The sequence below is a fragment of the Entelurus aequoreus genome, linkage group LG10 (genome assembly GCF_033978785.1).
Source record: "Entelurus aequoreus isolate RoL-2023_Sb linkage group LG10, RoL_Eaeq_v1.1, whole genome shotgun sequence".
NCBI lineage: Eukaryota > Metazoa > Chordata > Actinopteri > Syngnathiformes > Syngnathidae > Entelurus > Entelurus aequoreus.
In genome coordinates this window covers 45,177,878-45,201,944 of record NC_084740.1, presented here as the reverse complement: position 1 = coordinate 45,201,944, position 24,067 = coordinate 45,177,878, and the positions used below count along the sequence as shown (strand labels likewise).

General features: G+C 37.1%; 1 protein-coding gene across 18 annotated transcripts in view; it reads right to left on the bottom strand.

Moving 5' to 3' along the window:
* Window positions 1-24,067, bottom strand: part of tenm4 (teneurin transmembrane protein 4) — a 312,747-nt gene that overhangs the window by 123,041 nt on the left and 165,639 nt on the right. For all 18 annotated transcript variants that reach the window (XM_062060986.1, XM_062060970.1, XM_062060972.1 and 15 more), the window contains one exon: window positions 11,048-11,248. In XM_062060986.1, coding sequence (XP_061916970.1) covers window positions 11,048-11,248 — 201 coding nt within the window. The remainder of the gene's footprint in view (window positions 1-11,047; window positions 11,249-24,067) is intronic.

Genomic DNA, 24,067 nt, shown 5'->3' with positions numbered 1-24,067 from the left:
ACACATGACATCACACGCAAGTAAACACTCTGTAGGACTGCTTGTATCGCACATGATATCATACACAAGTAAACACACTGCTTGTGTCACACATGATATCACACATAAGTAAATACACTGCAGGACTGCTTGTATCGCACATGCTATCACACAAAAGTAAACACACTGCAGGACTGCTTGCATCGCACATGATATCACACACAAGTAAACACACTGCTTGTGTCACACATGATATCACACACAAGTAAACACAATGCAGGACTGCTTGTATCGCACATGATATCACACACAAGTAAACACTCTGCAGGACTGCTTGTATCGCACATGATATCACACACAAGTAAACACACTGCTTGTGTCACACATGATATCACACACAAGTAAATACACTGCAGGACTGCTTGTGTCGCACATGATATCCCACATAAGTAGACACTCTGCAGGACTACTTGTATCGCACATGCTATCACACACAAGTAAACACACTGCAGGACTGCTTGTATCGCACATGATATCACACACAAGTAAACACTCTGCAGGACTGCTTGTATCGCACATGATATCATACACAAGTAAACACACTGCTTGTGTCACACATGATATCACACACAAGTAAATACACTGCAGGACTGCTTGTATCGCACATGATATCACACCCAAGTAAACACACTGCAGGACTGCTTGTATCGCACATGATATCACACACAAGTAAACACACTGCAGGACTGCTTGTATCGCACATGATATCACACACAAGTAAACACACTGCAGGACTGCTTGTATCGCACATGATATCACACACAAGTAAACACACTGCAGGACTGCTTGTATTGCACATGATATCACACACAAGTAAACACTCTGCAGGGCTGCTTGTATTGCACATGGTATCACACACAAGTAAACACTCTGCAGGACTGCTTGTATCGCACATGATGTCATACACAAGTAAACACACTGCTTGTGTCACGCATGATATCACACACAAGTAAACACACTGCAGGACTGCTTGTATCACACATGATATCACACTAGTAAACACGTTGCAGGACTGCTTGTATCGCACATGATATCACACTAGTAAACACGTTGCAGGACTGCTTGTATCGCACATGATATCAAACACAAGTAAACACTCTGCAGAACTGCTTGTATCGCACATGATATCACACACAAGTAAACACACTGCAGGACTGCCTGTATCGCACATGCTATCACACATAAGTAAACACTCTGCAGGACTGCTTGTATCGCACATGCTATCACACACAAGTAAACACACTGCAGGCCTGCTTGTATCGCACATGATATCACACACAAGTAAACACTCTGCAGGACTGCTTGTATTGCACATGGTATCACACACAAGTAAACACTCTGCAGGACTGCTTGTATCGCACATGATATCATACACAAGTAAACACACTGCTTGTGTCACACATGATATCACACACAAGTAAACACACTGCAGGACTGCTTGTATCACACATGATATCACACACAAGTAAACACTCAGCAGAACTGCTTGTATCGCACATGATATCACACACAAGTAAACACTCTGCAGGACTGCTTGTATCGCATATGATATCATACACAAGTACACACACTGCTTGTGTCACACATAATATCACACACAAGTAAATACACTGCAGGACTGCTTGTATCGCACATGATATCACACTAGTAAACACACTGCAGGACTGCTTGTATCGCACATGATATCACACTAGTAAACACACTGCAGGACTGCTTGTATCGCACATGATATCACACTAGTAAACACACTGCAGGACTGCTTGTATCGCACATGATATCACACTAGTAAACACGTTGCAGGATTGCTTGTATCACACATGATATCACACTAGTAAACACGTTGCAGGACTGCTTGTATCGGAAGGCCAAGCATTCCCGAAGAGGAGAAGTTGACGACAGAAGAGGGTTTTCAAGCTCTGACTCCTCCTTGGCACAATATCTGGACAGTATGTGATAGATTTGGGAAGTAGTTCCAAACAAAAGGTGGTGATTAAGAGTTGAAGTACAGTCACAGTACATACTTAGTGAACTCCTAGTTCAGACTAAATATGTCCTTTCTATTCTCAGAAAGCATGCTGGTCTTCATCTTTGAAGCAAGCTAGCAATTACCCAGCATGCATTGCATGAAGACGGGGATATGACAGAAATGAATGTGAGCTGCCACACAGCCCAGGTATTAAAACTCCTTTTTGTCATGATTGTTCACACTTCTCCTGCCACTCCACCAATCAGCACCAGCAACACTCTGCTTTTTTAAATGTTTTTATTATTTGGATAAATAAGCAGCCAGGTCTGATTTACTGCCACTAATAAAGATGGACGGTCTGCAGAAACATTCAGAAGTGGCAGCTAATTGCACGCTTTCTTGGTTAGCAATGACAGATATTTGAATTTCTCATGAATTCTTCTTAAGACTAGAACACATGTTTGTTTTTTTATGCATTCTAACTCATGAAATATGGCAAGTAAGAGGTGGCTAACAATGCAGCTAATAGGAGTACACTATCGCACCCATAAAACCTTCTAAAAACATTCAAAAACACCAACAGTACTGCATTTACATGTCGTGACCTGAATATTAACAAGTATTAGTGGAATTGTTATTAGAAGTGCTAACACAGAGGAACGACTTTTAGGGAGCTAACTAGCCTATGCTGCTATGTTGACATGTTGAGCTGCTGCATGGCCTCTGAGTTGGTGAAAGTTATTTCTCAATGATAAATCATGTCTCTCACCTGGATAGTAGAAGGTTGTGGACATAAACCCACAAGTTGGTCAACTTTGACAACCAACTTAGACCCGGAGATGGCCGGAAAGACACAAAAAACTAATTTGTTTAACCCTTTGTGAGGAGGATGATGAATTGTTGATGCCAAGGGGAAGATACAACCATCCCATCAGTCTTTTTTAGCCCAGTGAGAGCAGACATTGTACAGTAAGTGATTGTTTTATTATGTTCTTGTTTAGCACGTAGCAATACTGCTACATGATGCTTAGTGTTTGACTAAAGCTGCATCTGTTTAGCACACTAAAACTCATAGTCTGATATTGTATTACAAGAGTATGCGAAAGTTTGACTCCTACTTTGTTTACTTTTGTGACGACCTTCTTAAAGTTTTGTGATCAATCAGAAATATCAAGCAGCTGAAATGTGCCAAACATGGATCGGTGTGGAGAGAGGGTGTTACATTTTTCCCATAATGCTTTGTAATGGATGTCATTTTGATTGGATGTTTTTTTTAAATATTATCCAAAAAGTTAAAGGCCTACTGAAAGCCACTACTACCGACCACGCAGTCTGATAGTTTATATATCAATGATGAAATCTTAACATTATAACACATGCCAATACGGCCGGGTTAACTTATAAAGTGACATTTTAAATTTGCCGCTAAACTTCCGGTTCGAAACGCCTCTGAGGATGACGTATGCGCGTGACGTGGCCCGGCGAACACGGGTATGCCTTCCACATTGAAGCCAATACGAAAAAGCTCTGTTTTCATTTCATAATTCCACAGTATTCTGGACATCTGTGTTCGTGAATCTGTTGCAATCATGTTCATTGCATTATGGAGAAAGAAGCTGAGCAAGCAAAGAAGAAAGTTGTCGGTGCGAAATGGACGTATTTTTCGAACGTAGTCAGCAACAACAGTACACAGCCGGCGCTTCTTTGTTTACATTCCCGAAAGATGCAGTCAAGATGGAAGAACTCGGATAACAGAGACTCTAACCAGGAGGACTTTTGACTTCGATACACAGACGCCTGTAGAGAACTGAGACAACACAGACTCTTACCAGGATTACTTTGATTTGGATGACAAAGACGCAGACGTGCTACTGTGAGTATGCAGCTTTGGCTTCTAAACATTTGATCGCTTGACCGTATGTGCGCAACTTTTTTTTGCGTATGTACGTAACTTTTTTAAAATATATAAGCTTTATGAACCTTGGGTTAGGTGAACGGTCTTTTGGGCTGAGTGAATGTGTGTGTTGATCAGGTGTTTGAATTGTATTGGCGTGTTCTATGGAGCTAGGAGCTAGCAGAGGAGCTAGGAGCTAGCGTAACAAACACGCAGGTGTTTTTATACAGGATTAATTTGTGGCATATTAAATATAAGCCTGGTTCTGTTGTGGCTAATAGAGTATATATATGTCTTGTGTTTATTTACTGTTGTAGTCATTCCCAGCTGAATATCAGGTACCGTGATTATGCAGCCTTGGCTGCTAAACATTTGATAGCTTGACCGTATGTGCGCGTCACGTACGTAACTTTTTAAAAATATATAAGCTTTATGAACCTTGGGTTAGGTGAACGGTCTTTTGGGCTGAGTGATTGTGTGTGTTGATCAGGTGTTTGAATTGTATTGGCGTGTTCTATGGAGCTAGGAGCTAGCAGAGGAGCTAGGAGCTAGCGTAACAAACACGCAGGTGTTTTTATGCAGGATTAATTTGTGGCATATTAAATATAAGCCTGGTTGTGTTGTGGCTAATAGAGTATATATATGTCTTGTGTTTATTTACTGTTGTAGTCATTCCCAGCTGAATATCAGGTCACCCCCGGCTCTCACAGCATCTTCCCTATCTGAATAGCTTCAACTCCCCACTAGTCCTTCACTTGCACTTTACTCATCCACAAATCTTTCATCCTCGCTCAAATTAATGGGGAAATTGTCGCTTTCTCGGTCCGAATCTCTCTCACTTCATGCGGCCATCATTGTAAACAATAGGGAACTTTGCATATATGTTCAACTGACTACGTCACGCTACTTCCGGTAGGGGCAAGCCTTTTTTTTATCAGATACCAAAAGTTGCAATCTTTATCGTCGTTGTTCTATACTAAATCCTTTCAGCAAAAATATGGCAATATCGCGAAATGATCAAGTATGACACATAGAATAGATCTGCTATCCCCGTTTGAATAAAAAAAAAATCATTTCAGTAGGCCTTTAAGTGAGCAGGTTGTGTTATGTGTGTTGACATTTTTTTTTTGTTGCACCATGACTAGAAGAGGTTGTTTGGATAGGGTCATATAAGTCAACTGTTTGTTCCACTTCACAATTCATAGTCATTGACCTGAATTACCCGATTTGTCCTTAAGATGGCGACAAAATTGCAGCATCAAGTTTGTCAGAATTAGTTGATTTTGCTCTGCTGAAATGTTTCCTTTACTCAGCTCGTAACGTCTCACCGCACTTGGTAGTTTGAACATCCCTGTTGTAGCTCATCCTCCTTATATCCAGGCTCAAAAATAGAAGTTTCAGGATAATAATCTGTCTCCCAACAAGACTGCCATGATTTGTAGTCTAGCTGTTGTTGAAGGGAAAGTGAACGTTGTGATGTGTCTATGAAATTAATACACTTAAAATGATCAAAATAAGTAAATATTACATGTTATTATGAATGTTACTAGATACTACATATATACTTACAGTGTGTATATAAATTATGTAAATATTACATGTTATTATAAATGTTACTAGAAACTACATATATACTTACAGTGTGTATATAGAATATGTAAATATTACATGTTATTATGAATGTTACTAGATACTACATGTATACTTACAGTGTGTATATAGAACATGTAAATATTACATGTTATTATGAATGTTACTAGAAACTACATATATACTTACAGTGTGTATATAAAATATGTAAATATTACCTGTTATTAGGAATGTTAGTAGATACTACATATATACTTACAGTGTGTATATAAAATATGTAAATATTACCTGTTATTAGGAATGTTACAAGATACTACATATATACTTACAGTGTGTATATAAAACCTTGATGGAGGTTATTTAGAGCGCTTTATAGGCGGAATAGATCGACTCCCATTAGTTTCATCGTTGGCTGACTTTTGCTAACATTTTTTATGATTTAGAATGCATAAAACAACCATATGTGTTCTTACAAAAAGATTGTGAATGATAGACACAATTCTAAAAAAAAAAAAGTGCAGTTTCCCTTTAAGTACCACTTTTTTTTATAAAACTACGATGGAAGGTTTGAGATGTTTTTTGGAGTGTTTGATACATTCCAAGTACATCGTACAACACCGCAGCGACACAATTGATGTTGTAACAACGGCAAGGAGCACATTGCAGCGTCAACAACCAGCGTACCACAAGTGGAACACACCTGACTTTCTTAATCATGCTTACCTTTAAGTATTGTCTCAGTCATACTGTACATAATCATGTTTACATTTAAGTATTGTCTCAGTCATACTGTACATAATCATGTGTACATTTAAGTATTATCTCAGTCATACTGTACATAATCATGTTTGCATTTAAGTATTGTCTCAGTCATACTGTACATAATCATGTGTACATTTAAGTGTTGTCTCAGTCATACTGTACATAATCATTTTTACATTTAAGTATTGTCTCAGTCATACTGTACATAATCATGTGTACATAAGTATTGTCTCAGTCATACTGTACATAATCATGTTTACATTTAAGTATTGTCTCAGTCATACTGTACATAATCATGTGTACATAAGTATTGTCTCAGTCATACTGTATATAATCATGTTTACATTTAAGTATTGTCTCAGTCATACTGTACATAATCATGTTTACCTTTAAGTGTTGTCTCAGTCATACTGTACATAATCATGTTTACCTTTAAGTGTTGTCTCAGTCATACTGTACATAATCATGTGTACATTTAAGTATTATCTCAGTCATACTGTACATAATCATGTTTACATTTAAGTGTTGTCTCAGTCATACTGTACATAATCATGTGTACATTTAAGTATTATCTCAGTCATACTGTACATAATCATGTGTACATAATTATGTTGTCAGGCATACTGTACATAATCATGTGTACATTTAAGTATTATCTCAGTCATACTGTACATAATCATGTGTACATAATTATGTTTTCAGTCATACTGTACATAATCATGTGTACATAAGTATGGTCTCAGTCATACTGTACATAAACATGTTTACATTTAAGTATTGTGTCAGTCATACTGTACATAATCATGTGTACATAAGTATTGTCTCAGTCATACTGTACATAATCATGTTTACATTTAAGTGTTGTCTCAGTCATACTGTACATAATAATTTTTACATTTAAGTATTGTCTCAGTCATACTGTACATAATCATGTGTACATAAGTATTGTCTCAGTCATACTGTACATAATCATGTTTACATTTAAGTATTGTCTCAGTCATACTGTACATAATCATGTTTACATTTAAGTGTTGTCTCAGTCATACTGTACATAATCATTTTTACATTTAAGTATTGTCTCAGTCATACTGTACATAATCATGTGTACATAAGTATTGTCTCAGTCATACTGTACATAATCATGTTTACCTTTAAGTGTTGTCTCAGTCATACTGTACATAATCATGTGTACCTTTAAGTATTATCTCAGTCATACTGTACATAATCATGTGTACATAATTATGTTGTCAGTCATACTGTACATAATCATGTGTACATAAGTATGGTCTCAGTCATACTGTACATAATCATGTTTACATTTAAGTATTGTGTCAGTCATACTGTACATAATCATGTGTACCTTTAAGTATTATCTCAGTCATACTGTACAAAATCATGTGTACATAATTATGTTGTCAGTCATACTGTACATAATCATGTGTACATAAGTATGGTCTCAGTCATACTGTACATAATCATGTTTACATTTAAGTATTGTGTCAGTCATACTGTACATAATCATGTGTACATAAGTATTGCCTCAGTCATACTGTACATAATCATGTGTACATAAGTATTGTCTCGGTAATACTGTACATAATCATGTGTACATAAGTATTGTCTCAGTCATACTGTACATAATCATGTTTACATTTAAGTATTGTCTCAGTCATACTGTACATAATCATGTTTACATTTAAGTACTGTCTCAGTCATACTGTACATAATCATGTTTACATTTAAGTGTTGTCTCAGTCATACTGTACATAATCAAGTGTGCATAAGTATTGTCTCAGTCATACTGTACATAATCATTTTTACATTTAAGTATTGTCTCAGTCATACTGTACATAATCATGTGTACATAAGTATTGTCTCAGTCATACTGTACATAATCATGTTACATTTAAGTATTGTCTCAGTCATACTGTACATAATCATGTTACATTTAAGTATTGTCTCAGTCATACTGTACATAATCATGTGTACATAAGTATTGTGTCAGTCATACTGTACATAATCATGTTCACCTTTAAGTGTTGTCTCAGTCATACTGTACATAATCATTTTTACATTTAAGTATTGTGTCAGTCATACTGTACATAATCATGTGTACATTTAAGTATTGTGTCAGTCATACTGTACATAATCATGTGTACATAAGTATTGCCTCAGTCATACTGTACATAATCATGTGTACATAAGTATTGTCTCGGTAATACTGTACATAATCATGTGTACATAAGTATTGTCTCAGTCATACTGTACATAATCATGTTTACATTTAAGTATTGTCTCAGTCATACTGTACATAATCATGTTTACATTTAAGTACTGTCTCAGTCATACTGTACATAATCATGTTTACATTTAAGTGTTGTCTCAGTCATACTGTACATAATCAAGTGTGCATAAGTATTGTCTCAGTCATACTGTACATAATCATTTTTACATTTAAGTATTGTCTCAGTCATACTGTACATAATCATGTGTACATAAGTATTGTCTCAGTCATACTGTACATAATCATGTTACATTTAAGTATTGTCTCAGTCATACTGTACATAATCATGTTACATTTAAGTATTGTCTCAGTCATACTGTACATAATCATGTGTACATAAGTATTGTGTCAGTCATACTGTACATAATCATGTTCACCTTTAAGTGTTGTCTCAGTCATACTGTACATAATCATTTTTACATTTAAGTATTGTGTCAGTCATACTGTACATAATCATGTGTACATAAGTATTGTCTCAGTCATACTGTACATAATCATGTGTACATTTAAGTATTGTGTCAGTCATACTGTACATAATCATGCTACATTTAAGTATTGTCTCAGTCATACTGTACATAATCATGTGTACATTTAAGTATTGTCTCAGTCATACTGTACATAATCATGTTTACATTTAAATATTGTCTCAGTCATACTGTACATAATGATGTGTACATAAGTATGGTCTCAGTCATACTGTACATAATCATGTGTACATAAGTATTGTCTCAGTCATACTGTACATAATCATGTGTACATAATTATGTTGTCAGTCATACTGTACATAATCATGTGTACATAAGTATGGTCTCAGTCATACTGTACATAATCATGTGTACATAAGTATGGTCTCAGTCATACTGTACATAATCATGTGTACATAAGTATGGTCTCAGTCATACTGTACATAATCATATGTACATAATTATGTTGTCAGTCATACTGTACATAATGATGTGTACATAAGTATGTTGTCAGTCATACTGTACATAATGATGTGTACATAAGTATGTTGTCAGTCATACTGTACATAATCATGTTTACATACAGTAAGTATGTTGTCAGTCATACTGTACATAATGATGTGTACATAAGTATGTTGTCAGTCATACTGTACATACTCATGTGTACATAAGTATGCTCTCAGTCATACTGTACATAATCATGTGTACATAAGTATGTTCTCAGTCATACTGTACATAATCATGTGTACATAAGTATGTTCTCAGTCATAATGTACATAATCATGTTTACATAAGTATGTTCTCAGTCATACTGTACATAGTGATGTGTACATAAGTATGTTGTCAGTCATACTGTACATAATCATGTGTACATAAGTATGGTCTCAGTCATACTGTACATAATCATGTTTACATAAGTATGTTCTCAGTCATACTGTACATAATCATGTGTACATAAGTATGTTGTCAGTCAAACTGTACATAGTGATGTGTACATAAGTATGTTGTCAGTCATACTGTACATAGTGATGTGTACATAAGTATGTTGTCAGTCATACTGTACATAATGATGTGTACATAAGTATGTTGTCAGTCATACTGTACATAATGTGTACATAAGTATGTTGTCAGTCATACTGTACATAATCATGTGTACATAAGTATGGTCTCAGTCATACTGTACATAATCATGTGTACATAAGTATGTTGTCAGTCATACTGTACATAGTGATGTGTACATAAGTATGTTGTCAGTCATACTGTACATAGTGATGTGTACATAAGTATGTTGTCAGTCATACTGTACATAGTGATGTGTACATAAGTATGTTGTCAGTCAAACTGTACATAATCATGTGTACATAAGTATGTTGTCAGTCATACTGTACATAATGATGTGTACATAATTATGTTGTCAGTCATACTGTACATAATGATGTGTACATAAGTATGTTGTCAGTCATACTGTACATAATCATGTGTACATAAGTATGTTGTCAGTCATACTGTACATAATGATGTGTACATAAGTATGTTGTCAGTCATACTGTACATAATCGTGTGTACATACGTATGTTGTCAGTCCTACTGTACATAGTGATGTGTACAAAAGTATGTTGTCAGTCATACTGTACATAATGATGTGTACATAAGTATGTTGTCAGTCCTACTGTACATAGAGATGTGTACATAAGTATGTTGTCAGTCCTACTGTACATAGTGATGTGTACATAAGTATGTTGTCAGTCCTACTGTACATAATCATGTGTACATAAGTATGTTGTCAGTCACACTGTACATAATGATGTGTACATAAGTAAGTTATCAGTCCTACTGTACATAGTGATGTGTACATAAGTATGTTGTCAGTCCTACTGTACATAATCATGTGTACATAAGTATGTTGTCAGTCATACTGTACATAATGATGTGTACATACAGTAAGTATGTTGTCAGTCCTACTGTACATAATGATGTGTACATAATTATGTTGTCAGTCATACTGTACATAATGATGTGTATGTTGTCACTTGGAGTGGTTCCCTCACCTGCGGAGCAGTCGTGTCCGGTCCAGTTGGTGTCGCAGCTGCAGGTGTTGGCGTCGGCCAGGAAGGTGCCGTGTCCGGAGCACTGGTCGGTGCAGGAAGATCTGGGACTCTCGCAGCCAGAACCTCCCCAGCCCAGGAAGCAGTGACACTCGCCCTGCACGCACACGCCTCGGCCCGAGCAGGTGGGGTCCAGACAGTCCACTGGAAGACACGGTCAGAACTTCTTCAAGGGTCTGGTCTACTCCCGTTTTAAAGCAAACTTGACAGCAAACACATTGACTAAACTCGTGAGCGGAGGATTGAGTCTCCTAAAAGACCAAAACAGTTTGTTGTTGTCGTGAACATGCAGAATAGGTGCTAATTGCTAGCACACACATAACGGGAGAAGGAGATGCAAATATAATCATTTAGCACTCGCAGCAGGATTTATCAAACCTAAACGTTCATGCGTCTGGATTTAGTAGGTTTGTGGAAACTGGCACAGCTAAGAACAAATGGCGGTGACAAAGAGCCAGGTGACTGATTACATATTTGTAATGTTGCAAATCAAGAAGTCTATTATACTTTATAGCAGCTGGAAGACTCAAGAGGCAGACATCAACACAAACTCAGTTGATACTTTGTGGTGTGCTGTCAGTTTGATTAGTCATTTATGTCCTTGGATGCTTCCAGTGCACCTTGGCATCTCTCATGGCATCTCTTCTCTAGCACCTGCATGCTTCCAGTGCACCTTGGCATCTCTTATGGCATCTCTTCTCTAGCACCTGCATGCTTCCAGTGCACTTTGGCATCTCTTAGAGCACACCTGTGTCCTGCTAACATGTCACACCTGTGCTGGAGGACGTCAACAAGATGATTGGATTTGTGTTCCGCAACTTCTCAAAACTACGCAGCTAGGAGCTATAAGTCAGTGGTCCCCAACCACCGGTACCGGTCCATGGATCGATTGGTACCGGGCCACATAATAAATTTAAAAAATATATATATATATATTTTTTTTATTAAATCAAGATAAAAAAAAAACAAGATCCACTTACAAAAAACCTCCCTCCCCCATTTACACTCATTCTGTTATTAATATTTCTGCTTCCTACATTATAGGCAAGGCAAGGCAAGGCAACTTTATTTGTATAGCGCTTTTCATACACAAGGCAGACTCAAAGTGCTTCACAGACAACAAAGTGAAATGAAAGAAAATAAAAGCAAAATTAAAATGCAGACAATAAAAATAAAAACAGTGCAGACGTTAAAAGTTAAAAGATTAAAAGATTTAGCTGAAAGCTAAGGTGAACATAAAAGTCTTCAGTCTAGTTTTAAAAGTAGTGAGAGTTGGGGAGAGTCTGACATCTTCAGGAAGTTTATTCCAGCTATGTGTTGCATAGTGACTGAATGATGATCTCCCTTGATTTGAGTTTACTCTTGGAACCGCTAACAGATTGGTCTCAGAAGATCTTAGTGATCTAGAGGGCGTATATAGTGGGAGCATATCAGTGATATACTTGGGCCCTAGACCATGTAGTGATTTATATGTGAGCAGGAGGATTTTGAAATCTATTCTCTGATGTACAGGGAGCCAATGTAAGGATTTAAGAATTGGTGTAATGTGCTCACATTTTTTGGTCTTTGTTAGAACTCTAGCAGCAGCGTTCTGAACAAGCTGTAGCTGCCTGACAGTTTTTTTGGGAAGACCTGCAAGGAGACCATTACAATAGTCTAGCCTACTGGTAATAAAGGCATGTACAAGTTTTTCTAAGTCTTGAGCTGACATGAGCCCTCTAAGTCTTTTTACATTTTTGAGGTGATAGTAGGCCGATTTTGTTACTGATTTGATGTGACTGTCGAAATGTAAATCAGAATCTAAAATAACCCCAAGATTTCTGGCTTTATTTGAGGTTTTCAGGGACAGTGATTGAAGGTGTTGGATGACTTTAAACCTTTCTTTTTTAGCACCAAAAACAATTATCTCAGTTTTATCTTCATTTAGTTGTAGGAAATTTTGGCACATCCAGTGTTTGACTTGCTCAATGCACTGGCACAGAAGATCTATGGGGCGATAGTCATTTGGTGATAGCGCTACATAGATTTGGGTGTCATCGGCATAGCAATGATGGTCAATGTTATTATTTTGCATGATTTGTCCTAGTGGGAGCATATAGATGTTAAATAAAGTCGGCCCCAAGATTGAACCTTGGGGGACTCCACACGTTACGTTGGTTGGTTCTGATACAAAGTCACCAATGGAAACAAAATAGTTCCTATCTTGTAGATATGACTTGAACCAGCTTAAAACTGTGCCTGAGATCCCCACCCAGTTTTCCAACCTGTCCAAAAGTATTGAGTGGTCGACAGTGTCAAATGCAGCACTGAGGTCCAAAAGCATTAATACTGAAGTTTTGCCAGAGTCTGTGTTTAGACGGATGTCATTTATAACTTTAAGAAGGGCCGTCTCTGTGCTATGAAGAGGTCGAAATCCTGACTGGAAGTTGTTGTGGCAGCCAGTAGAAGCCAAGAAGTGATTTAGTTGTTGGAGGACAACTTTCTCAATTATTTTACTTATGAATGGTAGATTTGAAATTGGTCTGTAGTTGTTGATAACAGAGGCATCTAGGCTCTGCTTTTTTAGAAGAGGTTTAATGACTGCAGTTTTGAAAGCCTTCGGGAAATTGCCCGATTTAATAGAATTATTAACTATTTGCAAGATGTCTGTTGATAGGCAGTCAAAAACATTCTTAAAGAAGTTGGTAGGTAAAACATCAAGGCAGCAGGTGGATGACTTTAGAGCTGTCACCGTTTCCACTAGAGTTTTAGAGTCTATGGCATTAAAGCTTGCCATCATTGCTGTGTTACTTTTGCCTAAATGGGGTGGTGATCCAACTTTTTTACTTGAGATATTGATGGTGCGTCTGATGCCTTCAATTTTATCAGTATAAAAGAATGCAAAGTCATTGCATTTCTGCGTGGAATGGAGTTCGGCTGGTATTTGTGTTGGGGGTTTAGTCAGTCTGTCAACGATTGTGAATAGGGTTTTGGCCTTATTTGTGTTGCTGTTTATGATATTGGAGAAGAATGTTTCTCTAGCACTTTTTAAGACTAAATTGTAGGCCTGGAGGCTCTCTTTATAGATGTCATGGTGAATATGAAGTTTTGTATTCCGCCAGATTCGTTCAGCCTTCCTGCACTCTCTTCTCTGGGCTGTTACAGCAGCAGATTTTCTCCAGGGTGCCTTTTGCTTGCCAGAAATCGTTTTAACTGTAACAGGTGCAATGATATCTATGATATTCACAATTTTGGAATTAAAGTTGCTTACAAGATCATCAGCATGACATGGGTTTAGAGGTGGTAGTGAGGAGATGGCGTTTTTAAAGAGGACATTAGCATGTTCATTTATGTACCGCTTTTTGACATTCTTTGATTCTGTTTGTGTGTCCGGAATTACAGAAATATTAAAGAAAACACAGAAATGATCAGACAATGAAGGATCAATCACAAGAACATCAGAAACATTGAGACCTTTTGTGATAATCAGGTCCAGGGTGTGTCCCTTATAATGTGTAGCCTCTTTCACATGTTGAGACAGTTCAAATGTGTCTAAAATAGTAAAAAGTTCTTTTGCGCCCTTGTCATTTAAATCGTCAATATGAAAATTAAAATCACCAGTTATAACCAGGCAGTCAAAGTCAGTGGAGATGCTAGACAATAGTTCAGTAAAATCATCAAAAAAATTTGCAGAATATTTAGGTGGCCTGTAGATAATTAACAAGAGAATTTTGGGAGAGCATTTCAACACAGCACACAGGTATTCAAATGATGTAAACTCACCGAGTGACATCTGTTTCCCCTGAAACATGTTTTTAAATATAGCAGCAACCCCTCCACCTCTTTTCCCCGATCTACATATATCAATGAAGTTATAGTTGGGGGGTGCTGTCTCGATCAGAATGCTTGCACTGTTATTTTGTTCCAGCCATGTTTCAGTTAAAAACATAAAGTCAAGTTTAGAAGTGCTAATAAAATCATTGACTAAAAATGATTTGCTATTCAGAGACCTGACATTGAGCAGACCCATCCTGATGGTGTTATTGACAGGCTTCGATGTTGGCTTTGATTTGGAGATAATAGGAATGAGATTGTTTAGGTTAGCAGGGTGGCTAAGTTTCCCAATGTTTACTCTCTTGGTAGTCACAACAGGGATGTAGAAGGTGCCATGATTTGATGTAGGCAACCTTGGGCCCAGCTGATAATGTGGTCTACTGCTGAACCCTTTTCTGTATCAGAAATATTCAGGACTGCTGTCAGGGCGAGGCGGGGTTTGCCGTAAGGGGGAGGGGGAGTGAGCAGCGTCAGAGCTGGGACGAACTACTGAAGGTGGACGTTGAGGGCGTGTAAGGGGTTGGCGTGAGAAAGGTGAAGTATGGCTGGGGGGTTGTGGAGCACGTTTATAGATCAATACAGTCTGCAGGGATACAGTCCGTAAGCACACATGATGTATTTATTTATGACAAAAAAAAAAAAAAAAAAAAAAAAAAAATGACCCTAACTCCCCCCCCACACACCCCCCTCCCCGGTCCTTGGGACACATTTTCAAGCGTTGACCTGGTCCGCAGCTACAAAAATGTTGGGGACAACTACTATAAGCCATGGATGTGCGGTAAATGAGTGTCTCCATGGTAACAGCAGGCACACATGAGTGTCTCCATGGTAACAGCAGGCACACATGAGTGTCTCCATGGTAACAGCAGGTACACATGAGTGTCTCCATGGTAACAGCAGGCACACATGAGTGTCTCCATGGTAACAGCAGGCACACATGAGTGTCTCCATGGTAACAGCAGGCACACATGAGTGTCTCCATGGTAACAGCAGGTACACATGAGTGTCTCCATGGTAACAGCAGGCACACATGAGTGTCTCCATGGTAACAGCAGGCACACATGAGTGTCTCCATGGTAACAGCAGACACACATGAGTGTCTCCATGGTAACAGCAGGCACACATGAGTGTCTCCATGGTAACAGCAGGCACACATGAGTGTCTCCGTGGTAACAGCAGGTACACATGCAAATTTCTCATTTAAACATGAGCAACACTTCTGCACTCGTTATCAATTGTACATACAGTCTTAGTAAATCACCTGTAAGACACCCAATAATAGTACACATAGTTGTATACTTTTTACACACTATATAGTACTTGTACATACAGTCTTAGTAGATCACCTGTAAGACCCCCAATAATAGTACACATAGTTGTATACTTTGTACACACTATATAGTACTTGTACATACAGTCTTAGTAAATCACCTGTAAGACACCCAATAATAGTACACATAGTTGTATACATTGTACACACTATATAGTACTTGTACATACAGTCTTAGTAGATCACCTGCAACACACCCACTAATAGTACACATAGTTGTCTACATTGTACACACTATATAATACTTGTACGTACAGTCTTAGTAGATCACCTGCAACACACCCACTAATAGTACACATAGTTGTATACTATGTACACACTACATAGTACTTGTACATACAGTCTTAGTAGGTCACCTGCAACACACCCACTAATAGTACACATAGTTGTATACTTTGTACACACTACATAGTACTTGTATTCAATTGTACATACAGTCTTAGTAGATCACCTGCAACACACCCACTAATAGTACACATAGTTGTATACTATGTACACACTATATAGTACTTGTACGTACAGTCTTAGTAGGTCACCTGCAACACACCCACTAATAGTACACATAGTTGTATACTATGTACACACTATATAGTACTTGTACACACAGTCTTAGTAGATCACCTGCAACACACCCACTAATAGTACACACAGTTGTATACTATGTACACACTATATAGTACTTGTATTCAATTGTACACACAGTCTTAGTAGATCACCTGCAACACACCCACTAATAGTACACATAGTTGTATACTATGTACACACTATATAGTACTTGTACATACAGTCTTAGTAGGTCACCTGCAACACACCCACTAATAGTACACATAGTTGTATACTTTGTACACACTATATAGTACTTGTACACACAGTCTTAGTAGATCACCTGCAACACACCCAATAATAGTACACATAGTTGTATACTATGTACACATTATATAGTACTTGTACATACAGTCTTAGTAGATCACCTGCAACACACCCACTAATAGTACACATAGTTGTATACTTTGTACACACTATAAAGTACTTGTACACACAGTCTTAGTAGATCACCTGCAACACACCCACTAATAGTACACATAGTTGTATACTATGTACACACTATATAGTACTTGTATTCAATTGTACACACAGTCTTAGTAGATCACCTGCAACACACCCACTAATAGTACACATAGTTATATACTATGTACACACTATATAGTACTTGTACATACAGTCTTAGTAGGTCACCTGCAACACACCCACTAATAGTACACATAGTTGTATACTTTGTACACACTATATAGTACTTGTACACACAGTCTTAGTAGATCACCTGCAACACACCCACTAATAGTACACATAGTTGTATACTATGTACACACTATATAGTACTTGTATTCAATTGTACACACAGTCTTAGTAGATCACCTGCAACACACCCACTAATAGTACACATAGTTGTATACTATGTACACACTATATAGTACTTGTACATACAGTCTTAGTAGGTCACCTGCAACACACCCACTAATAGTACACATAGTTGTATACTTTGTACACACTATATAGTACTTGTACACACAGTCTTAGTAGATCACCTGCAACACACCCACTAATAGTACACATAGCTGCATACTATGTACACACTATATAGTACTTGTACATACAGTCTTAGTAGATCACCTGCAACACACCCACTAATAGTACACATAGTTGTATACTTTGTACACACTATATAGTACTTGTACACACAGTCTTAGTAGATCACCTGCAACACACCCACTAATAGTACACATAGTTGTATACTATGTACACACTATATAGTACTTGTACATACAGTCTTAGTAGATCACCTGCAACACACCCACTAATAGTACACATACTTGTATACTATGTACACACTATATAGTACTTGTACATACAGTCTTAGTAGATCACCTGCAACACACCCACTAATAGTACACATAGTTGTATACTATGTACACACTATATAGTACTTGTACATACAGTCTTAGTAGATCACCTGCAACACACCCACTAATAGTACACATAGTTGTATACTTTGTACACACTATATAGTACTTGTACATACAGTCTTAGTAGGTCACCTGCAACACACCCACTAATAGTACACATAGTTGTATACTTTGTACACACTATATAGTACTTGTACATACAGTCTTAGTAGGTCACCTGCAACACACCCACTAATAGTACACATAGTTGTATACTTTGTACACACTATATAGTACTTGTACACACAGTCTTAGTAGATCACCTGCAACACACCCACTAATAGTACACATAGTTGTATACTATGTACACACTATATAGTACTTGTACACACAGTCTTAGTAGATCACCTGCAACACACCCACTAATAGTACACATAGTTGTATACTATGTACACACTATATAGTACTTGTATTCAATTGTACACACAGTCTTAGTAGATCACCTGCAACACACCCACTAATAGTACACATAGTTGTATACTATGTACACACTATATAGTACTTGTACATACAGTCTTAGTAGGTCACCTGCAACACACCCACTAATAGTACACATAGTTGTATACTTTGTACACACTATATAGTACTTGTACACACAGTCTTAGTAGATCACCTGCAACACACCCACTAATAGTACACATAGTTGTATACTATGTACACACTATATAGTACTTGTATTCAATTGTACACACAGTCTTAGTAGATCACCTGCAACACACCCACTAATAGTACACATAGTTGTATACTATGTACACACTATATAGTACTTGTACATACAGTCTTAGTAGGTCACCTGCAACACACCCACTAATAGTACACATAGTTGTATACTTTGTACACACTATATAGTACTTGTACACACAGTCTTAGTAGATCACCTGCAACACACCCACTAATAGTACACATAGTTGTATACTATGTACACACTATATAGTACTTGTATTCAATTGTACACACAGTCTTAGTAGATCACCTGCAACACACCCACTAATAGTACACATAGTTGTATACTATGTACACACTATATAGTACTTGTACATACAGTCTTAGTAGGTCACCTGCAACACACCCACTAATAGTACACATAGTTGTATACTTTGTACACACTATATAGTACTTGTACACACAGTCTTAGTAGATCACCTGCAACACACCCACTAATAGTACACATAGTTGTATACTATGTACACACTATATAGTACTTGTACATACAGTCTTAGTAGATCACCTGCAACACACCCACTAATAGTACACATAGTTGTATACTTTGTACACACTATATAGTACTTGTACACACAGTCTTAGTAGATCACCTGCAACACACCCACTAATAGTACACATAGTTGTATACTATGTACACACTATATAGTACTTGTACATACAGTCTTAGTAGATCACCTGCAACACACCCACTAATAGTACACATACTTGTATACTATGTACACACTATATAGTACTTGTACATACAGTCTTAGTAGATCACCTGCAACACACCCACTAATAGTACACATAGTTGTATACTTTGTACACACTATATAGTACTTGTACACACAGTCTTAGTAGATCACCTGCAACACACCCACTAATAGTACACATAGTTTTATACTATGTACACACTATATAGTACTTGTACATACAGTCTTAGTAGGTCACCTGCAACACACCCACTAATAGTACACATAGTTGTATACTTTGTACACACTATATACTACTTGTACACACAGTCTTAGTAGATCACCTGCAACACACCCACTAATAGTACACATAGTTGTATACTATGTACACACTATATAGTACTTGTATTCAATTGTACACACAGTCTTAGTAGATCACCTGCAACACACCCACTAATAGTACACATAGTTGTATACTATGTACACACTATATAGTACTTGTACATACAGTCTTAGTAGGTCACCTGCAACACACCCACTAATAGTACACATAGTTGTATACTTTGTACACACTATATAGTACTTGTACACACAGTCTTAGTAGATCACCTGCAACACACCCACTAATAGTACACATAGTTTTATACTTTGTACACACTATATAGTACTTGTACACACAGTCTTAGTAGATCACCTGCAACACACCCACTAATAGTACACATAGTTGTATACTATGTACACACTATATAGTACTTGTACATACAGTCTTAGTAGATCACCTGCAACACACCCACTAATAGTACACATAGTTGTATACTTTGTACACACTATATAGTACTTGTACACACAGTCTTAGTAGATCACCTGCAACACACCCACTAATAGTACACATAGTTGTATACTATGTACACACTATATAGTACTTGTACATACAGTCTTAGTAGATCACCTGCAACACACCCACTAATAGTACACATACTTGTATACTATGTACACACTATATAGTACTTGTACATACAGTCTTAGTAGATCACCTGCAACACACCCACTAATAGTACACATAGTTGTATACTTTGTACACACTATATAGTACTTGTACACACAGTCTTAGTAGATCACCTGCAACACACCCACTAATAGTACACATAGTTTTATACTATGTACACACTATATAGTACTTGTACACACAGTCTTAGTAGATCACCTGCAACACACCCACTAATAGTACACATACTTGTATACTATGTACACACTATATAGTACTTGTACATACAGTCTTAGTAGGTCACCTGCAACACACCCACTAATAGTACACATAGTTGTATACTTTGTACACACTATATACTACTTGTACACACAGTCTTAGTAGATCACCTGCAACACACCCACTAATAGTACACATAGTTGTATACTATGTACACACTATATAGTACTTGTATTCAATTGTACACACAGTCTTAGTAGATCACCTGCAACACACCCACTAATAGTACACATAGTTGTATACTATGTACACACTATATAGTACTTGTACATACAGTCTTAGTAGGTCACCTGCAACACACCCACTAATAGTACACATAGTTGTATACTTTGTACACACTATATAGTACTTGTACACACAGTCTTAGTAGATCACCTGCAACACACCCACTAATAGTACACATAGTTTTATACTTTGTACACACTATATAGTACTTGTACACACAGTCTTAGTAGATCACCTGCAACACACCCACTAATAGTACACATAGTTGTATACTATGTACACACTATATAGTACTTGTACATACAGTCTTAGTAGATCACCTGCAACACACCCACTAATAGTACACATGCTTGTATACTATGTACACACTATATAGTACTTGTACATACAGTCTTAGTAGATCACCTGCAACACACCCACTAATAGTACACATAGTTGTATACTTTGTACACACTATATAGTACTTGTACACACAGTCTTAGTAGATCACCTGCAACACACCCACTAATAGTACACATAGTTTTATACTATGTACACACTATATAGTACTTGTACATACAGTCTTAGTAGGTCACCTGCAACACACCCACTAATAGTACACATAGTTGTATACTTTGTACACACTATATAGTACTTGTACACACAGTCTTAGTAGATCACCTGCAACACACCCACTAATAGTACACATAGTTGTATACTATGTACACACTATATAGTACTTGTATTCAATTGTACACACAGTCTTAGTAGATCACCTGCAACACCCCCACTAATAGTACACATAGTTGTATACTATGTACACACTATATAGTACTTGTACACACAGTCTTAGTAGATCACCTGCAACACCCCCACTAAGAGTACACATAGTTGTATACTATGTACACACTATATAGTACTTGTACACACAGTCTTAGTAGATCACCTGCAACACACCCACTAATAGTACACATAGTTGTATACTATGTACACACTATATAGTACTTGTATTCAATTGTACACACAGTCTTAGTAGATCACCTGCAACACACCCACTAATAGTACACATAGTTGTATACTATGTACACACTATATAGTACTTGTACATACAGTCTTAGTAGGTCACCTGCAACACACCCACTAATAGTACACATAGTTGTATACTTTGTACACACTATATAGTACTTGTACACACAGTCTTAGTAGATCACCTGCAACACACCCACTAATAGTACACATAGTTGTATACTATGTACACACTATATAGTACTTGTACATACAGTCTTAGTAGATCACCTGCAACACACCCACTAATAGTACACATAGTTGTATACTTTGTACACACTATATAGTACTTGTACACACAGTCTTAGTAGATCACCTGCAACACACCCACTAATAGTACACATAGTTGTATACTATGTACACACTATATAGTACTTGTACATACAGTCTTAGTAGATCACCTGCAACACACCCACTAATAGTACACATACTTGTATACTATGTACACACTATATAGTACTTGTACATACAGTCTTAGTAGATCACCTGCAACACACCCACTAATAGTACACATAGTTGTATACTTTGTACACACTATATAGTACTTGTACACACAGTCTTAGTAGATCACCTGCAACACACCCACTAATAGTACACATAGTTTTATACTATGTACACACTATATAGTACTTGTACATACAGTCTTAGTAGGTCACCTGCAACACACCCACTAATAGTACACATAGTTGTATACTTTGTACACACTATATACTACTTGTACACACAGTCTTAGTAGATCACCTGCAACACACCCACTAATAGTACACATAGTTGTATACTATGTACACACTATATAGTACTTGTATTCAATTGTACACACAGTCTTAGTAGATCACCTGCAACACACCCACTAATAGTACACATAGTTGTATACTATGTACACACTATATAGTACTTGTACATACAGTCTTAGTAGGTCACCTGCAACACACCCACTAATAGTACACATAGTTGTATACTTTGTACACACTATATAGTACTTGTACACACAGTCTTAGTAGATCACCTGCAACACACCCACTAATAGTACACATAGTTTTATACTTTGTACACACTATATAGTACTTGTACACACAGTCTTAGTAGATCACCTGCAACACACCCACTAATAGTACACATAGTTGTATACTATGTACACACTATATAGTACTTGTACATACAGTCTTAGTAGATCACCTGCAACACACCCACTAATAGTACACATAGTTGTATACTTTGTACACACTATATAGTACTTGTACACACAGTCTTAGTAGATCACCTGCAACACACCCACTAATAGTACACATAGTTGTATACTATGTACACACTATATAGTACTTGTACATACAGTCTTAGTAGATCACCTGCAACACACCCACTAATAGTACACATACTTGTATACTATGTACACACTATATAGTACTTGTACATACAGTCTTAGTAGATCACCTGCAACACACCCACTAATAGTACACATAGTTGTATACTTTGTACACACTATATAGTACTTGTACACACAGTCTTAGTAGATCACCTGCAACACACCCACTAATAGTACACATAGTTTTATACTATGTACACACTATATAGTACTTGTACACACAGTCTTAGTAGATCACCTGCAACACACCCACTAATAGTACACATACTTGTATACTATGTACACACTATATAGTACTTGTACATACAGTCTTAGTAGGTCACCTGCAACACACCCACTAATAGTACACATAGTTGTATACTTTGTACACACTATATACTACTTGTACACACAGTCTTAGTAGATCACCTGCAACACACCCACTAATAGTACACATAGTTGTATACTATGTACACACTATATAGTACTTGTATTCAATTGTACACACAGTCTTAGTAGATCACCTGCAACACACCCACTAATAGTAC